This window comes from Rhincodon typus, chromosome 3 (genome assembly GCF_021869965.1).
Source record: "Rhincodon typus isolate 14 chromosome 3, sRhiTyp1.1, whole genome shotgun sequence".
In the NCBI taxonomy this organism is placed as follows: Eukaryota; Metazoa; Chordata; class Chondrichthyes; order Orectolobiformes; family Rhincodontidae; genus Rhincodon; species Rhincodon typus.
In genome coordinates, this window is record NC_063334.1 from 125,323,224 (window position 1) to 125,344,443 (window position 21,220).

The following is a 21,220-nucleotide window of genomic DNA, read 5'->3' on the forward strand; positions in this document are numbered from 1 at the left end:
CCTGCCCCGCCATTCAATAAGATCATGGCTGATCTTTTTGAGACTCAGCTCCACTTACCTGCCCACTCACCATAACCCTTAATTCCTTTACTGTTCAAAAATTTATCGAGCCTTGCCTTAAACACATTCAGCGAGGTAGCTTCAACCGCTTCATTGAGCAGGGAATTCCACAGATTCACAACCCTTTGGGTGAAGAACTTCCTCCTCACCTCAATCCTACATCTGCTTCCCTTTATTTTGAGGCGATGCCCTCTAGTCCTAGTTTCACCTGCTAGCGGAAACAACCTCCCTGCCTCCACCTTATCTATTCCCTTCATAATCTTATATGTTTCTATAAGATCTCCCCTCATTCTTCTGAATTCCAAGGAGTATAATCCCAGTCTACTCAGTCTCTCCTCATAATCCAACCCTCTCAACTCTGGAATCAATCGAACGAATCTCCTCTGCACCCCGTCCAGTCAAGTAAGGAGATCAAAACTGCACACAGTCCTCCAGGTGTGGCCTCACCAGGACCCTATACAGCTGCAGCATAGCTTCCCTGTTTTTAAACTCCATTCCTCTAGCAATGGCAGACAAAATTCCATTTGCCTTTTTAATTACTGCTGCACCTGCAATCCTACCTGCGATTCATGTACAAGGACACCCAAGTCTCTCTGCACAGCAGCGTGCTGCAATTTTTTACCATTTAAAACATAGTCCATTTTGGACTTGAAACTTGAAACCTATTAATGCATTTGGAAAGAAGTACAAAACCACCCAGCCACAGGTCCTCTTCAATGGGAACCTCCTTTTGTCCACATACCTGTATCAATATCATCATAGATCTCACCGTCCCCTTCTCTGTTTCTAAAAAGAAAAAGAAAAAATATTTTAAATTGATGTTTGCATTAAAATGCTAAGATCAGTGATATGTAGCTGTTCTTTCTTTGGCTCAATCTTTTGAAGAAGGCTCATCGAACTCAAAATGTTATCTCAACTTTCTCCCCACAGATGCTGCTAGACCCACTGAATTTTTCCAGCAATTTCTGTTTCTGTTTATGAACTTCCTGTCATCCAAATTCTGATAGTTTGGTCATTCCATCTCTACAATTATTTGTAAAATCACCAATCTTTTTTTTCTTCACTGCTTAAATACATATCTGAAAATTGGAGAAAACAATTTTGGATTAGAGTTCTGAGTTTGGCCTGAATTGCTATGAATATTGCTCAAACATTCATCTGGCTGAATTCCTGTCTGTGACTAACTTTTGCTGTCAAAAGTAGATGCGCGGTAGGATGATATGTCTTATGGTCACTGTGGTCTCTTGGAACTCTTTTTATTGCCTTTGAGGATCGTAAAAATATTTCGCAGAATTCCTTTCACTCTAAATTGGCCTAGGATTCTTTTATCTGCCTTTCCCAGTTGATTATGTGACTTCTGGTGAGCAAACAGCTTTGAAGGTCATGATACTTAGTTGTAACATGCCTTTATGGGACAGGCTCAATAGACCAGCTGGTTTCTCCTGTCCATCAGTTTTATACGTTCATATGATTCATTGACTACTTTGCTGTTAAGCAGCAGTAACTGTTTAACTGCAGACTGGGTTATTTTTGGCTAATTTTTATTTCAAATAATGACTGTGGGTTTGAATGACAAACTAAGTATGAAAGCATTGGTTTTGTATGTAGTGGTTATATATGAATGGTCCAGTTGTGACTTTTCAACTATTTAGGGGTATGGTTGCATAATGGTTATGTTACTATATTAGTTGTACAGAAATCTGGATTAGTAATGCAACAACACTCAAGAAGCTTGAGACCATCCAGGACAAAGCAGCCCCCTTCACTGGCACCACATTCACAAACATCTATTCCCTCAATCGCTGACTCTCAGTAGCAGCAGTGTGTACTATCTACAAGATATATTGCAGAAATTCACCAAAATTCCTCAGCCATCACCTTCCAATTTATTCTATCTAGAAGGACAAGGGCAGCAGATACATGGGAACGCCACCAGCAGCAAGTTCCCCTCCAAGCTACTCACCATCCTGACTTGGAAATATATTACTGTTCCTTCAGTGTTGCTGGGTCAAAATCCCAGAATGCCCTCCCTAATGGCATTGTGGGTCTACCTACAGCATGTGGACTGCAGTGGTTCAAGAAGGCAGCTCACCACCACCTTCTCAAGGGGCAAATAGGGATGGGTAATAAATGCTGGACCAGCCAGTGACACCCGCATCCTACAAATGAACTAAAAGAAAATACAGCTGGGATTAGTGAATTCCTGTTTATGCTATATGATTTGAATGGTCACGGAAACTACAGGGGACATCAGTGCTTGCCTTCCTTTTATGTGATAGCCAGGGAACACGAGAGACAGTGTCAGAGAAAGCTAGCTAACAACAGCCACATTGTAACTCAATAAATAACAGAATAGAAAAAGAAAACAATGATTTAATTCCAGGAAGGCAGACTAAATGATTGAAGGGCAGAAACTATTAGCTGGATTAGGTAATGAATGTAAATGTAACATTAGTGATATAATTAGGAGACTCCAGAATAAATACATTCAACCCAACAATTGCCAAGAGGATGAACCAGCACCAGTCCTTCATATTACTACCAATCAATGACAGGACAAATCCCACAATTTCTTCTAAGAGTGGTAACGTAACAGCTTTGCCATTCACATATTGGCAGTCAATGTTCAACATTCAACAGCAAGACCACAAGTTGCTTTGTTATTTTGTTGTATTAAGTATATTTTCTAATTTGCTATTACACCATTAATATTTATCTACATTGTACTTTCTTCCTTAAGTGTTGTGATTATTCTTGCTTTTATATTTGAGAGCTTCAGAAGACCTGTCAAGGTCAGCTGCTATTTAAACTGTGGGGAATGAACCTTCAGTTTCCATTTGTTCAAAAACATTAAACAGAAAAATCCCATAGGAAAACACCTTTAATAAATTATCAAAGGCTAACAGAAAGTTTGAAGAGAGAGCCAACCACCAGGAGCCTTAAAGAAGGAATCACAGTATTCGCGTATTGCAACAAATACTCACCCTAATGCTAAGTTGATTTTTTGAACATATCCAACTGTTTTGTTTTGGGGGAGAAAAAGAGTCCAGTTAGTATTCATATAAAACAAAGCAGATTCATAAATGCTGTTGCTGCATTGAAATAGAAACTGTTAGAAAAAAAGATCTTTCGAAATCAAAGCCAGACACAGCAGGGTGGATTTTAATGTTACTTGCCTGGGAGAATGAATAGTTACTGTCACTGGGGACCGACTTCCTGCTCTTATCTAATTTAACCTGCTCACCAACAATTGGTGGGAAGGATGTCCACAGGAAACAGGTGGGGTCCTGTCAGTATGCTGTTTGGGTTCTGGCGCTGTGGTGACATCTCTTCAGTTCTTGAGTTGTGACCTGAGCACAAAAGAGGTTGTGGCTTTTCAGTCAGAGCAACCCAATGGGGGGATAAAAAGAGTCAGGGGCCAAAATAAGGTGGATTTTAAATTTTTTGCCACTCCTCATTGAGTTGGGAGGATTTACTCCAGAAGTCTCCCTCTCTGCCTTAAAAGGGCAGATGAGCTGCAGACAATGCGTCCATCCCTAATGCAGCAGTCCACCTTACAATTCACATCACACCCCAGTGGAATGTAGAATGGGGTGTCTGGCCTTGTGAGGCAAGGGAGGAGAAAAGTGGACAAAAGCTCTGCTCTAACATTCTTAGATTGGTTGAATTGGTTTTAGATTTAAGGGTTAAAGAAAACAATTAAAAATAGATTTCCTCGTGTCATCGGTGTTCCATTTTCCTTTCTCTTTTGATCTTTTAGGTGAAGAATATTAATATTAATAAAAGGGTATTGACAAAGTAGAAATAGACAGGATGTTTCCTCATGTGGAGCAATCTAGAATGAGAGGGCATAGTTTTAAGATAAGGGATAGTAGATTTAAAACAGAGATCAGGAGAAATTACTTCTTTCAGAGGGTCATGGAATTAACTATCCCAGAGTGTAGTGGATGCTGGGACATTGAGTAAATTGAAGGACTTAATAGACAATTTTTAATTAGTAACATTTTGAACGGTAATGTACAGTGGGCAGGAAAGTGGAGTTGAAGCCAAGATGAGATTAACCATGGAGATAGTAGGAACTGCCGATGCTGGAGAATCTGAGATAACAAGGTGTAGAGCTGGATGAACACTGCAGGCCAAGCATCATCAGAGGAGCAGGAAAGCTATGTTTTGGGTTGAGACCCTTCTTCAGAAAAAATAAAATTGATCATTTTAAATGATGGAACAGACTTGAAGGGCTGAATTGCTTTCTCCAGCTCTTAATTCTTATGTTCAGTGAAGGATATTAATATGAATCATCTGTAAAACATGTTAAATTCATTAATAACATTATTTACATTCTAACTTTTAAAAATGGCTTATTGGTGACAAAGCCTTGCCCTTCATTGAAGCTTCCTCAGTTGATTATACTTAAGTATTGCTGATAAACACCAGATTTTGTTGAAGACTTTCATTTTGAGTACAATATGCCTTTTTTCAGCAATACTCAAGCTCTGTGCTATCACAGGACTATATAATGATGTTTTCCATTATCTGCCCTACCCAGAGAGAACAGTAATATTGTGGATCTCATCACTGCTTTCAGTTGGAAAATATTAATCTTTGACTCATTCCTCTTCCCCTGTTTCCTTTGAGTTCACTGTCCTCCCATATTCTTTAAACTCTCCCTCAATATAAACTTTCCAGTACCTACTCGCAGCCATCTACATGGCCTCGCTCCTCTTGTAGTCTCTGGCCATTTACTCCTTATATCACAGAATTGTTACAGCGCAGAACAATACCATTCACTTCACTGTGTCTGTACTGGGTCTCCAAATAACCATTATGATTTCCTGCCATTCTCTTGCCTTTTCACTGTAACATTGGGCTGATTCTTAAAAGAAGTCAGCTAAGTGGCAATTTTGTAGAATTTATTGGAGGATTTCACTCTGCAAGGCCTGCGTGTTTTCTCATCTTATTGTCCCAAACTCACCATGCAGCCTGCCTCTATAGTGCCTCGCTCATATTCTTCCACCTGAAAATTATATGTTAACTATTACTTTCTGTTTCCTATTACTTAGCCAATTTGGTATTCATGTTGCTATTGCCCATTTATTCCCTGGACTGTAACTCTGCCCACAAAAAACAGTGTGGCACTGTATCAACACCCTTTGGAAGTCCAAGTACACCTCACCAACAACATTACCACCAACCCTCTCTATTGTCTCTTCAAAAAACTCCAGCAACTTAATTAAACATGATTTTCTCTTCAGAGATCTATGCATGACTCTCTTTGTTTAACCCATGTTTGTCCATCAAATTATTAATTCTATCGCAAATTATTCTTTCTTGAAGTTTCCTCACCAGCATAGTTAAACTGACTGGTCTGAAATCACTGGGCTTATTGTTTTATCCTTTTTTGAACAAATGTACAGTATTGTAATTCTCTAGTCCTCCTGCACCAGCCTGAGGCTAAGGAAGATTGCCTCCTCAATTTCCATTCTCACTTCCTTCAAACTCATTCGATGCATCTCATCCACGGATCCACTCTAACCTTATCTCTGTAAATGCTAAACCTACAGCCCTTCTAGATATCTATGCTTTTTCAATTATGGCTTGTTGCAGAAGACAGAAAGGAGACAGCGGGCTTGGTGTCATGGTGCAATGACAACAATGTCTCTCTCAATGTTGGCAAAACAAAAGAACTGATCATTGACTTCAGAAAGACAAGGGGAGAACACGCCCCCATATATATCAACAGAGCGGAGGTTGAGAGGGTTAAGAGCATCAAGTTCCTAGGAGTGACAATAACTGAAAACCTGTCCTGGACTTGCCACGTGGATGTGACGATTAAGAAAGTGCAACAACGCCTCTTCTTCCTCAGGTGGCTTAGGAAATTTGGCATGTCCATAAGGCCTATCAGTGACTTTTATAGATGCACCTTTGAAAGCATTCTCTCTGGGTGCATAACGGCCTGGTACGGCAACTGCTCTGCCCAGGAGCGTAAGAAACTACAGAAGGTGGTATGCTCACCTCCCATCCATAGACTCTATTTACACTTCTCACTGCCATGGAAAGGCTGCCAGCATCATCAAAGACCCCTCCCACCCCGGCAATGCTCTCCTCTAACCTCTTTGGTCAGGCAGAAGATACAGAAGCCTGAACACATTCACCAGCAGGTTCAAGAACAGCTTTGCCCCACTGTTATGGACTCTTTAACTTCAAATAATGTTGATCTTGTTAATGTTGATCATGCATCGTGCACCTCCTGTGTAGTGTATGCCTCACTCTAGGCATCCTATGATCTGTATGTCCTTGTTTACTATAATCTGTCTGTGCTGCTTGCAAACAAAGCTTTTCACTGTATTTAAGTATACGTGACTACAATAAATCAAATCAAATCAAAAATTGCTAATCCCAATTTTCTCTGCCCTTTATTGGCTTTTAGGTGCTTAAGTTCTAAGCTCTGGAATTTCTTTCTTTAACTGCTCTGTCTTTCTCCCCCTCTTTTATATGAGTTCACAATGTTCCTCCATGCCTTAAGCCTGTCCTTTAATATAAATTGTCCAAACGATTCAGTGCCATCTTTAACATCACCATCTCACATGGCTTTAATCATCTCATAGTCTTAATCACCTGTCAAACCACCTCCCCACATCTACCATGCCTATTGCTCCATTGTTTAAGATGGTCCCTGAGATCTACTAGAAGTCACCTGTCTCAATACTTCTTATTTTTGGCTTACTGTCCAATCTTGTTTGATGAAGCTCCCTGTGAGGTAGATGCATGTTATGTCAGGTGAAGGTCCTTAAATAAAACTGTCTCTAATTAAAGTCTACTAGACTTGTACATGAAGAATGAACACAGGACTGAGGTATCACAATGAACAATATCGGAGCATAAATTGCAGCCATGGCATCATGGAATGGTTCCTGCACAGAAAGAGGCCATTCAGCCACTTGCATGCCTTTTCTCCATTTCCTTGCAATTTCTTTTTCAAATAAAAGCGTGTGCAATTTTGGAAAGCCTCAACTTATTCAGTTCCATCACACCTCATTGTTCGCTGTGTGAAAAAGTTTCTTTCATGTTTCCATGCTTTTTTTTAACCAGTTGCCTTATATCAGTGCTCTCTGGCTTTTGATCCTATATTGATTTAACATCATTTCTTTGCTTTTATATTTGATGATCCTACTGATAAAAGCTAGGATGTCATATGCTTTATTAACTGCTCTTCCAACCTGCCTATCTACCTTTGGAGTTTTACATACATGTAGAGCCTGGTCCCTCTGCTCTTGCATACATTGCTTTATGCTGTCTCTTCATATTCTTTCAACCAAAATGAATCATATCACACTTCTCTGCATTAAATTTCAACTCTCACTTGCCCGCCCTTTCCAGCAACCTGATTTTTTTTTTGAAGATTTACTCTATCTTCCTCATAGTTCACAGTTCCGAACAATTTTATAACTGTGCTTTTTATACCAAAGCCCAGGTCATTAATATAGATCAGAAACAGAAGATGTTCTAACACCAATCACTGGGGAACTCCACTATAACTTCCTCCAGGGGAGTAAGGGGGGCAATTGGTACATATCCATTATTCCTCAAGTTCTCAATAAAAGTACAAGATTCTGTTTCTTTAATAGGAACTTACATTTCCCTTCTTCATTCCGACAAAGCAGTTTTGTGTTATCAGTGTGCTGTATAATGTCTAACACTTCGCCTGCTTTCACTGGCAGCTCACGGTTGGTCCACTTTTTTACAGTTAAGTCCTGGACAACCTCAACAGTTCCGAGAACTCGTATTTCTCCATCATACTGAAGTGGAAAGAAACAAAACAGAATGTAGTCAAAATACTTTAAAAGCTAAAATAAAAAATCACAAGTGAGTAAAAAACTCATTTCAATGACATCGATTATGTGCTTATGACACCAGTCAACCAGTTACGTGATTGTTGATGTGCACTCCTCATGCCCTTGATTTCCTGAGGAACCAATAATCTAGCATTCAATGGGAGGATGAAGAAAGTGTTGCAAAGACACTCAGACCATGAAGCATAGCAGCATTGAAATTAATAGAACATAGGACAGTTACAGTACAGCCAGTACAGGCCGTTCGGCCCATGATGTTGTGCCAATCTATTATCCTAATCTAAGATCAAAGTAACCTGCATACCCTTCATTTTACTATCATCCATATGCCTATCCGAGAGTCACATTAATGTCCCTAATGTATCTGACTCCACTCCCACCATAGGCAACGCAGTCCACGCACCCACCACTCTCTGTGTAAAGAACCTGCCTCTGACATCTCTCCTCTACCTTCCTCCAATTACCTTAAAATTATGCCCCCTTGTGATAGCCATTTCCGTCATGGGAAAAAATCTCTGGCTATCCACTCTATCTATGCCTTTCATCATCTTGTACACCTCTATCATGTCACCACTCATCCTTCTTTGCTCCAATGAGAAAAGCCCTAGCTCCCTCAACCTTTCCTCATAAGACCTGCCCTCCAGTCCAGGCAGCATCCTGGTAAATCTCCTCTACACCCTCTCTAAAGCTTCCTCATCCTTCCTATAATGAGGCAACCAGAACTGAACACAATATTCCAAGTGTGGTCTAACCAGGGTTTTATAGAACTGCAGCATAAACTCGCAGCTCTTAAACTCAATTCCCCTGCCAATGAAAGCCAATACTCCATATGCCTTCTTAACAACCCTATCAACTTGGGTGGCAACTTTGACGGGTCTATGGACATGGGCCCCAAGATCCCTCTGTTCCTCCACACTGCCGAGAATCCTGCCATTAACCCTGTATTCTGCACTCAAATTCAACCTTCCAAACTGAATCACTTCACACTTTTCCGGGTTGAATTTCATCTGCCACTTCTTTGCCCAGCTCTGCACCCTGTCAATGTCTTGCTACAACCTACAACCGTCCTCCACACAGTACACAACTCCACCAACCGTCGTGTCATCGGCAAACTTACTAACCCACCCTTCCACTTCCTCATCTAAGACGTTTATAAAGATCACAAAGAGCAAGGGTCCCAGAACAGATCCCTGTGGAACACCACTGGTTACCGAACTCCAGGCTGAATACTTTCCAGCTACTACCACCCTCTATCTTCTATTGAACAGCCAATTCCATATCCAGACAGCCAAATTTCCCTGAATCCCATGCCTCCTTACTTTCTGAATGAGCCTACTATGCTAGGAGGAGTTTGCTACTGACCATTCAAAGTGGTGACAACTTGTCAATGAAGATGCATAGATGATGTTATCCAGCAGGGTAATGAAACGTGTACAAACTAATGAACCAGCTCGGCGAGTGAACCAACGACAGTATCAATGAAGCTGCTTAGAGTCCAATTTTAGTGAGGTAAAGTGGTGATGGAGAAGGAAAGAAATGGAAGCAAATCCTGCTCTCTGGATCCCACTGCCTTATGGCACACCGACCCCCTGTGCCCAAAGATCTGCAGATCGCGAATCAGCTGGTACAGTTACATGAAGATCCACAGTAGCACTTGCAACCCTGAGAAGATGTGAACCCTTAATTGATGATGTTGGTGGGGGAGACTTCATCCATATGTCGGTTATCCTCTCAGTGGAGTGCTAGAGTTTATAAACTAGATTTATATTTCACTGACAAACAGAGGGATGCTGAGTGTACAAGTGATTACCCTTTGAAAGAGAAAAAAAAAGTGAACTGAGTCTGTATTAAAAGCTGTCAAATAAGTACTTAAATTTGGCCAAAGTGGCATAAGAGCTCAAAAAAGCATTCAGTTCTGAAGGAGAATCATACTTGACTTGAAATGTTAACTCTGTTTCTCTGTCCACAGATGTTGTCAGACCTACTGAGTTTCTCCAGTATTCTCAATAGAGAGTCATAGATGCACTACAGTGTGGAAACCATGCCATTTGGCCCAACAAGTCCCCACCAACCTATTTCCCTTGGCTAACACATTTAGCCTATACATCCCTGGCCACTATGAGGCAGTTTAGCATAGCCAATCCACCTAACTTGCACATCTTTGGATTGTAGGAGGAAACCAGAGCAAACCCACACAGACACGGGGAGAATGCGCAAACTCCACACAGACAGTCACCTGAGGGTGGAATCGAACCCAGGTCCCTGGCGCTGTGAGGCAACAATGCTAACCACTGAACCACCATGCCACCCAAATCCTGATCTTTCCTCCATTGTGGGATGGTATAGGAACAAGAGCCAGTGCAGTTTCTATAGCACCTTGGGGAAAGAATCATTCTTTAGGGAATTTCATTCAGACATCCTCCCTTGGAAACAGGCTCCCTGGGTTGTGGCAGATGGGCTTTTGAAGCTAAAGCACCAATCAGAGGCCTTTCAATCTGAGTAGAAGAAGCTACAGCAGAAATTACGTAACTGAGAGGACATCACTGTGGAGATATTCACTTGCCAAATTTTTAATCAAATGCTTGAATAAAAAACGGATTCAGCTGCCACTACTGTTGCAGGATTGATGATGGGAGAATTCCTTTACAGGGTACACTTCACCTGCATCCACAGCCAAACAGGCAATGAGGACCTGCAGGAGGGTGTGACAGCAGATGAGGCAGGTATCAGGACCCAGTGGGTAGCATTCAATAAACCTCAGCCCCCATAATTGTCCAACAGATAGGAGGTTCTCAATTTTAAAATGTTCGAAGTAATTCAATAAGTCCATAACTCACTTTAAATTTTTTCCTGAAGTCTTTTTCCTCTTTCTCCATCCTTTTGTTTCTTTTGGGATCCTTTTCATCCTTTTTGGCTTTTGCAGTTGTTGGTAGTTTTGAGTACTTTGGCAAACTAAACAAAAAGAGAAGATAAATTTGGAGGATTTGATCATTTACCCAAACACTGTGATTTCAGCTTCCTTTGCTGCATCATCCCAACATTCCACTTTCCTTGCATTAGTTTTTATGAGCAGTTCACTGATACCATCATGCACCTTACTTGATTTTGAAGAGCAGATTAACCAGCAATACTTTAAGTTGCAAAGTACTTCTGAATTTATTACACCTTTGGCCTTTCAATTCCTAAATCCCATTGTGGTTCACCAGCTTGATGTTCCCCACAGTAATTGAGATAGAGCAGGGAAAATCAAGCCTGGGTTTGCTGCAACCCCATTGCATTTTTGGTCACTTTTAACCCTGTAAAAATGTAGCTTGGAAAGAGTTATCAGACCTTATGTAGGAGCAAATTAGTGCAGATGTTAGAATCTGTACTGAAAGCAACAAATGCTGGAGATCACAGCAGGATATCCTACTGCTCGCAAGTCCATGTGTCTGTCCTAAGCATGCTGCAATGCTCCAGTGAATCACAGCACAAACTGGAGGACAACACCTCATCTTCAGACGAGGCATTTTACAACCTCCTGGACTCAATATTGAGTTCAACGCCTTCAAATTGTGAACCAACTCCCTTTTCTTCCCTTTCTTTTATCTTTGCTTGCTGCATTCTTTGTCACCATATCCTCTATCCCATGCCCCACTCCAGTGGGACTGTCTTCTCTTCCATTCTCACATTCTGATCACTTAATCTGCACTATCACCATCTTTTCTCCGCCAGCACTCTATACCCACCACTGCCACAACATTCCCCCCATGCCTCCCCCTCCCCCAACTATAGCATAAATGTTGCCCCTTCCACACTTTAGCTCTGATGAAGTCATCTAGACTTGAAATGTTATCTTGCTCTCTCACCATGGATGCTGTCTGACCCGCTGTGATCTCCAGCATTTGTTACTATCAGGCCTTATTGGTGTGGCCATCTCAGTCCATTTCGGTATTGTTGGTTAGGCCATTTGATGCTGTGATGCTTATGCAATGCATGCTCCATGAATCTGTGCATGTATTGCATTCAGGGTAAAGAGACCTGCTGACTGAAACTGGCATGTAAAACCCCAATGGGCCAAACCCTTTCACGCTCATTCCCATCCACCAATAGCCCAGACCCATTTTCATTCATTCCCACTTTATACAATTCCAGTGGACCAAATGTATTAGCATTTATTCCATTTATGAAACCCAAAGACTGAACACAATCATGGGCAGAATTTTCAGACCGTGCTGAGGATGGGAACAGAGGAAGACATGACTCAAGAATATCTGTGCCGGCCAGAGTGCAGGCTTTCCAACACTATTTCCACCTTTAACACATTTCAGTGTGAAGTTTGTTAAAGGCACTGAATAAGAGACCAACTAGGATGCAGTAGCAGACCTCTTAATTGCCTTGACAGAGGCAGACACAGAAAACTGGTGATGGGGAGGGTGGAATGGAACAGCGATGTACCAAGGCCATCTTATAGAGAAACTCCCCCAAAAAGCACCCTCTGGGTTACGTCACTTTTACTGCCAGCCAGCTTCCAAACTGCTGGGAAGTTCCAGCTTCAAGAATCTATCCAGGAAGCTTAGGTGGACAAGGAACTGTGGCAAGTAGTAAAGAGTGCTCCCAGGTAAAATCTTAATTCAAGTGTAATGCGCCCCGTTGTTTGATTACAAATGGACAACAAAGTGGACCATGATGTAAATAGTTTTAAATTGACTCGCTGATAACTTGCAGTTTATTGATGCCTGGATCCAAGACATTTCTTGGCATGGCTTTATGTGATTAGCAGGGACCAACAGCATAAACAAAAGATTGGTTCCCTCACTTTTTTCCATTAACTCATGGAACAACAGATGGTGATTACACTGAATTTTACATGTTTTGTAGTACTGTCACCAGGCATTTGGGAAATGGTGCAACCATTGTTCAAAGCAGAAAAGCTCCACTTCCAACTCCCAGTGTTTCGTGCATTGTTCTGAACTCTGACCAGAAGGCTTGGTTTCAACAATGAGAACCAGGAAGTAGTTACAGCCACTGGGAAATTTAGAGCATAGGATTACGCATGTTTTTTTAAACTCATAAATGATAAGTTTAACAACTACACAAATTAATCTGCCTAAAGCAGTTATCCAGTTAAGACCATAGTGATTCAAGTGATTAGTTACTTGTTGTGTCCAGTTACGATGGAAACCTATAACACATTTACCTCCTCTCATTGTTATGTTTTTTTCTCTCTCCCCTTTGAGCTGGCAGACAAACAAAAGGGACCATTGTTAATCCACCCATCAAATCTTAGCTAACTTGTTGGAAAAGCAATTCAGTTAGTCCCACTCTCCTGCTGTTTTCCTATATTTCCAAAATAACAGAAATTGCTGGAAAAGTTCAGCAGGTCTGGCAGCATCTGTGGAAGAAATCAGAGTTAACGTTTTGGATCCGGTGACCCTTACAGACCCGAGACGTTAACTCTGATTTCTCTTCACAGATGCTGCCAGGCCTGCTGAGCTTTTCCAGCAATTTCTGTTTTTGTTTCTGATTTACAGCATTCACAGTTCTTTCGGTTTTTATTTATATTTCCAAATGTTTATCAATGAATTTAACCAATTCCCTTTTAAATCTGTTTTGTCCACCATATCAGAAAGTCCATTGCAACTTCCAAATATTATGTTATATTATGCTTTGTCATCTCCAGGTACTTTTTCCTGTCACCTTTAACCTGTGCTTTCTGGTTGTCAACTCTTCTTCAACTATTGGAACTCTACCTAAACCATTCATAAATTTAAACATCTCTGTAAAATTTCCACTTAGCCTCCTCTGCTGACAGCCCTAGCTTTTCCTGCTGATCCATACAATGTAAACCTAGAAACACCAGATCAATTCATAGAAAGAAACCAAGAACTATGGATGCTGGAAATCAGAAACAAAAATAGAAATTGCTGGAAAACCTCAGCAGGTCTGGCAGCATCTGTGGAGACAAAACAGAGTTAACATTTTGGGGCCAGTGATCCTTCCTTGGAACTGCAATTTATACCTTTAGACCTATCACATCTAGGTGTGAAGGGGGTGGACAATTAAACACATCCCTGGAAGCAGAGGTTCCAAACTACTCCCTTCCTCAAGGATGCTGGAGCAGGAACCTTGGTGTGAAAGTCTCTGCTGAAACTTTGCAACCAACTTCAGGCAGAAGTGCCAATTGAATAGTGAGAATATTCTAGCAATAACACTGAGAACCTGCTGCTTCCAATACAGATATAACACCAGCATCTACCTGACAAAGAACAAAGAACAATACAGCACAGGAAAAGGCCCTTTGGCCCTCCAAGCCTGCACTGACACATTTTGCCCTCAAGGCTTTTGAGAGGATGTGTAGCTCACATTGTTGATGTGGCTGTTGACCTCCCCCACACAAAACTATGCTGTCCATCGTTAATAAGTCTACTTCTTCTAAATGCATATCGACCTTCCCAGAGAATCTTTTCCAATAATTTCCCTACCACTGACATGAGGTTCACAGGCCTGTAATTTCCTGGATTATCCCTGCTACCCTTCTTAAACAATGGGACAGCATTAGCTATTCTCCAGTCCTCTGGGACCTCTCCTGTGGCCAAAGAGGATGCAAAGATGTCAAATAATGTGAAAAATTGCCGAGGTATGTTCACAACACAGGACAAAGCCAACTTGATGAATAATTGCCACATTAGTTGACTCTTGATCATCAGTAAAGTGGTAGAAAGTGTTGCCAAATTCAGATTTAATAGTAGCATTTAAAATCATGAGGAGTCTGGAAAGATTAGTTAGAGAGAAATTGTCCTGACTTGTGAAAGTATCAATAATGACAGCACACAGATTTAAATTAATTGGTTAAAGATGATAATGGATAGATTTTTCTTATGTAGTGAGCAGTTGAGATGGCAGTACATCGGCTAGCATTGCTGTCTAACAGCACCAGGGACCAGGGTTTGATACCAGCCTTGGGCAACTGTGGAGTTGGCACATTCTCCCCATGTCTGTGTGGGTTTCCACTGGGCGCTTGGGTTTCCTCCCACAGTCCAAAGGTGGGCAGGTTAGGTGGATTGGCCATGGGAAATGCAGGGTTACAGGGTAGAATGCTCTTTGGAGGGTCGGTGTGGACTTGATGGGCCAAATGGCCTGCTTCCACACTGCAGGGATTCTATGATTCTATGAGATCCAGGATACATTACCTGAGAGTGTGGCAGTGTCGTATTCAATTGGAACATTCAAAAGGGAATTACACTGTTATCTGAAAAAGGTGAACATGCTGGGCATGGGAAGGAGTGGGTGAATGACAGTAAATGAATTGCTGGTTCAGTGAAGGTGGTGCATTCTGTGATACAATAATTGTATTAATTTCATTTCTCCAGCAAATGACAGCTTCCAGCATCTGAATTTGAGCGAACCACAATGAGAATTTGATTGATAATTTTAGATTGGTTGTTAACATAATTCCTGGCTCATGTGGGATTGTTTAGCAAGTGTTGTCCAATCACAGAATCATTCAATGTTATATTAAACATTCAGTTCTGAATTTTGCAGGCATAGACTGGTTGAGTATGTTAGGGCGCTGCCTAAAAGCTAAAGCGCCCAGCTATTACATGCTATCACCGTAAGATTAGAACATAATGCTACACATCTGCCAGCAGTGTGATGCTCAGTGAAAGCAGTTGAAAGATGTATTTTGATTGCATTAGTTTGAATGTGAGCGAGATTTCTTTAGTTCCTTGTATAAATTATCTGCTCTGAAATTTTTGATTTTATGTTGATTTTTCATTGGCTGTTACAGAAGTGCCTTAAGAAAATATTCCATTGATTGTTTGGGAAATGAACTTTTCCAAAAGTAATATCGCTGTTACAGAGATAATACCCAAAATCTTTTTGTGACAATATCTGACAAGAACATCAATACAGAGAACAGTTTTCAATGCCGCATTATTAAAATTAATTAATTAAATGTATTAATTAGTTGATTTCCAATTCTACTAATTGCCATAATGGGTTCTGAAGAGAGTTATATTGGCCAAAATATTTCAAGAAGTAGTTAGATATGGTTCTTAGGGCTACAGGGATCAAAGGATATGGGAAGAAAGCAGCAACTTGGTTGGATGATCAGCCAAGATCATGTTAAACAGGCTAGATGTGGCAAGAATGTTCCCAATGTTGGGGAAGTCCAGAACAAGGGGTCACCATCTGAGAATAAGGGATAAGCTATTCAGGACTGAGATGAAGAAGAATTTCTTCACTCAGACAGCTGTGAACCTGTGGAATTCTCTTCCACAGCTGTTGGGGCCAGGTGGTTAGATATATTCAAGTGGGAGCTAGACGTGGATCAAAGGGTATAGGGAGAGGGCAGGAATAGGATACTGAGATTGCATGGTCAGCCATGATAGTATTGAATGGTGATGCAGACTTAAAGGGCTGAATGGCCTACTCCTGCTTTCTTCGTTTCTATGGTTCTATGTTTATGCGATAATTTGATATTCACCTGGGTATTTTTAAAAATGTATTTATGGGATATTGGTGTCACTTGGCTGGGACAGCATTTATTGCACATCCCCAGTTGCCCTTGAGAAGGTGGTGGGAGCTCCTTTCTTGAAGCCCTGCTGTCCATGATCCCTACAGTGACATTACCACTAGCCACAGTCTCCCCACCATTCCATAAACCATTTTTAAAGTGAATGCACCAGCTGGTGGATGAGGATCATGTAGGGTTACAAACACAAAGCAGGGGTGTGGGACTGAACACCATTGCATTTTCAGAGTTAGCAAAATACAGAAGAGATTGAATGGCCATATTATTGCTATGATTCTTGCTTCTATGAGGCAGCAGAGCTACTGGAAGCTAATATATACTTTGACTGTTCGGGTATATTGTACCTTGATTCAGGAGGTGGTGGAGGGAAATCTTCAGCGCCAACATCATCATAAACGTCCTCCCCCTCTGTGAAGGGAAACAAGAGTGCATGAGTGCAATGTCCAACAACAGCAACAAGAATAAAAGATGCTTTACTGCAGAAAAACCATAATCCCTAGCCACACATTGTAGAAGTGCCGCAGGCTGTTATTGAACAGCAGTCAAGTGGTATCAACCATGACATGATTGGTTTATTTTGCATAAACCACTGCTCTCTTCCAGGCAAGTTTAACTTGCACTTTTCATTCACCATTCAGTGGGAAGGCTGGAATGAAGTGAATACTTGTAGCATGCAGGGTGACAGAGTCAGTGAAACGCACAGGGAAAGACTGGTCAAACTCCTCAGTTCCTCGTCTAAGTGCTCAGTCAATGTGATGGCTAACAGCTGAGCCAAACAGCTTGTGCCCAAGTTTCTGGATGCAAGATGCTGCCTCTGTCCTGGGAGTGTTTGATGGTGATAGTGTAGCATACTTTCAGTTTAAAAGAGTAGAGGGAGCTTTACTCTGCATCTAACCCTGTGCTGTCCCTGTCCTGGGAGTGTTTGATTGGGACAGTGTAAAGGCAGCTTTACTTTGTAACTAACCCTGTGCAGTACCTGTTCTGAGAATGTTTGATTGGGACAGTGTAAAGGAAGCTTTACTCTGTATCTAACCCCATACTGTAGCTGTCCTGGGAGAGGTTGATGTGGAGAGTGTACAGAAAGCTTTACTCTATATCTAACCCCGTGCTGTTCCTGTCCTGGGAATGCTTGATGGGCACAGTGTAGAGAGAGATTTACTGTGTATCTAACGCCTGTTCCTGTCCTGAGAGTGTTTGATGGGGACAGTGCAGACGGAGCTTTAGTCTGTATCTAACCCCACTTTGTCCCTGTCCTGGGAGTGTTTGATGGGGGGAGAGCGTAGAGGAAGCTTTACTCTCTATCTAACCCCGTGCTGTACCTGTGGTTCCATTGTTTCACACTGTGTGAAGTTAGCCTTGATGATTATGTGAGGATATTGTTCAGCGAAACCCTGCAGTACAGCAATATTAAAGTCTTCAGGGCCCTGTGTAGGACACCTAATTTGCATGGAGCTGCTGTATTTGCACCATAAGGAGATCATGTGGATCTTTATTTAGCTTAAGTTGTTGGGAACTACGTTCTGAGTGCACAAAAAGGAAGGAAACGACTCTTCGCTATTCAAAGGCCCAGGCTGCAATCCATACCTTGAACAATACCCATTTCCAAACTCTAAATTGGCTCTGTTCGAAGATTTGAGTATAGGAGAAAAGGTGTTTTTCTGCATTGGTAAGACCACACCTGGAGAATTGTGTGCAGTTTTGGTCTCCTGCTCACTAATTAATTCCCAGGGTGGAGGGAAGTTGAAGGATAGGTTAGAGAGAATGTGACTTTAATCTCTGGAGTTTAGAAGTACAAAAAGATGATTTCATTCAAACTATAGAACTCCACAATTTCCAGAAGGGATTTGATAAGGTGCCACCTCATAGGTGATTGCGGAAAATAGTAGCTCATGATGTAGGGAGTAAGATATTAATGTGGATGGTAATGTTGGCTGGTTGGCAGGATACAGACAGGCTACATAAATAGTGTCTGATTGGCAGGACATGATGAGTCTTGCCACTCTGCAGGGGGTCTGTACTGGAACTCAATCCTTTACGGTTTACACCAATTAGACAAGGGGAGTGAAGGCACAACATTAAACAGACGACACCAAGATAGGTGGGAAAGTACGTTGTGAAGAAGACAGAAGGAAGTTGAAGGTGGAGACATATTTAATAATATATTGAGTGAGTGGGCAGTTCCATAGAATCCCTACAGTGTAGAAACAGGCCATTCAGTCCAACATGTCCGCACCAACTCTCTGGAGAGCAGCCCACCCAGACTCACCCACCCCATCCCTATAACCCTGCATTTCCCATAGCTAACCCACACATCCCTGGGCACAATGGGCAATTTAGCATGGCAATCCACCTACCCTGTACATCTTTGGGCTGTGGGAGGAAACCAGAGCACCTGGAGGAAACCCACGCAGACACGGGGAGAATGTGCAAACTCCACACAGACAGTTGCCTGAGGGTAGGATTGAACGTAGGTCCCTGGCACTATGAGGCAGCAGTGCTAACCACTGAACCACCATGCCTTTCTATGTGAAGTACCGTATCAAAAACGTGAAGATTTTCACTGGCAGAAATAGTAAAAAAGAGTATTGCTGAAATGGAGAATGACTGCAGGGAGACTTAACTATTCTGCTGCATGAGTGGTAAAGATAATTATGCAAGTACAGCACATAATCAAGAAAGAGAATGGGATGCTACACTATTTTATGAAAGGAATCAAACATAAAATTCAGGAATGCCATTGCTTCAGTTATATAGGACATTGTCGAGAGCACATAGAGTCATAGAGTCATACAGCACGCCAATAGGCCCTTTGGTCCAACCAGTCCATGCCCAGCATAATTCCAAACTAAACTAGACCCACGTGCCTGCCCCTGGCCCAACCTTTCCTATTCATGCACTTATCAAAATGTCTTTTAAACATTGTAATTGTACCCGCATCCACCACTTCATCAGGAAGTTCATTCCACACACAAACCACCCTCTGTGTAAAAAAGTTGCCACGTGTCTTTTTTAAATCTCTCTCCTCTTACTTTAAAAACGTGCCCCTCTTGAAATCCCCCATCCTATGGAAAAGACAGCTACCATTAACTCTATCTATACCTCTCTTATTTTATAAACTTCTATCAGGTTGCCTCTCAACCTTCTACGCTCCAGTGAAAGAGATTCCAGGGTTTTGGTGTCTTTTAAAGAAGGATGTAAATCCGTTCAGGGGAGGTTTACCAAATTTTGGCCTGGAATATATGGGTTGACTTCTGAGAAAAGTTGGCAAACAGGGCTTGTTCCCACTAGAATTTGGAAGAGTGAGCGGTGACTTGATTGAGATAACAGGGTGTAGAGCTGAATGAACACAGCAGGCCAAGCAGCATCAGAGGAGCAGGAAGGCTGACGTTTTGGGCCTAGACCCTTCTTCAGAAATAGGGGAGGGGAAGGGGGTTCTGAAATAAATAGGGAGAGAGGGGGAGGCGGATAGAAGATGGATAGAGGAGAAGATAGGTGGAGAGGAGACAGACCGGTCAAAGAGGCGGGGATGGAGCCAGTAAAGGTGAGTGTAGGTGGGGAGTTAGGGAGGAGATAGGTCAGTCCAGGGAGGACGGACAGGTCAAGGGGGCGGGATGAGGTTAGTAGGTAGGAGATGGGGGTGGGGCTTGAGGTGGGAGGAGGGGATAGGTGGGAGGAAGGACAGGTTAAGGAGGCGGGGACAAGCTGGGCTGGTTTTGGAATGCGGTAGTGGAAGGGGAGATTTTGAAGCTTGTGAAGTCCACATTGATACCATTGGGCTGCAGGGTTCCCAAGCGGAATATGAGGTGCTGTTCCTGCAACCTTCGGGTGGCATCGTTGTGGCACTGCAGGAGGCCCGATGTACATCGAGTAAACCAAGTGGAGGGTTGGGGACCGCTTTGCAGAACACCTACGCTCGGTTCGCACTAAACAACTGCACCTCCCAGTCGCGAACCATTTCAACTCCCCCTCGCATTCCTCAGACGACATGTCCATCCTGGGCCTCCTGCAGTGCCACAACGATGCCACCCGAAGGTTGCAGGAACAGCACCTCATATTCCGCTTGGGAACCCTGCAGCCCAATGGTATCAATGTGGACTTCACAAGCTTCAAAATCTCCCCTTCCACTACCGCATTCCAAAACCAGCCCAGCTTGTCCCCGCCTCCTTAACCTGTCCTTCCTCCCACCTATCCCCTCCTCCCACCTCAAGCCCCACCCCCATCTCCTACCTCCTAACCTCATCCCGCCCCCTTGACCTGTCCGTCCTCCCTGGACTGACCTATCTCCTCCCTAACTCCCCACCTACACTCACCTTTACTGGCTCCATCCCCGCCTCTTTGACCGGTCTGTCTCCTCTCCACCTATCTTTTCCTCTATCCATCTTCTATCCGCCTCCCCCTCTCTCCCTATTTATTTCAGAACCCCCTTCCCCTCCCCCATTTCTAAAGAAGGGTCTCAGCCTGAAACATCAGCCTTCCTGCTCCTCTGATGCTGCTTGGCCTGCTGTGTTCGTCTAGCTCTATACCTTGTTATCTCAGATTCCAGCATCTGCAGTTCCTACTACCCCGGTGACTGGATTGAAGTGTATTAGATCCTGAATGATCTTGACAGGTGGAAAGGATGTTTCCTCTTGGGGGTCGGTCCAGAAGTAGGGATCACTGTTTTACAATGAGGGGTTACCCTTTCAGAACAGGGATGAGGAGGATATTTTTTCTGACAGCAGGTTGACTTGAATATTTTTGGGGCTGTGAGGGATAGATTCTTATTAAATAGGGAATTGAGTGTTATTGGAAG

General features: G+C 42.5%; 1 protein-coding gene across 1 annotated transcript in view; it reads right to left on the minus strand.

Moving 5' to 3' along the window:
- Nucleotides 1–21,220, minus strand: part of LOC109917951 (FYN-binding protein 1) — a 177,154-nt gene that overhangs the window by 4,782 nt on the left and 151,152 nt on the right. Inside the window, exons 11-15 of the mRNA XM_048594188.1 lie at nt 16,773–16,836; nt 10,748–10,862; nt 7,694–7,856; nt 3,045–3,078; nt 803–846 (exon numbers count right to left, since the gene is read on the minus strand). Coding sequence (XP_048450145.1) covers nt 803–846; nt 3,045–3,078; nt 7,694–7,856; nt 10,748–10,862; nt 16,773–16,836 — 420 coding nt within the window. The remainder of the gene's footprint in view (nt 1–802; nt 847–3,044; nt 3,079–7,693; nt 7,857–10,747; nt 10,863–16,772; nt 16,837–21,220) is intronic.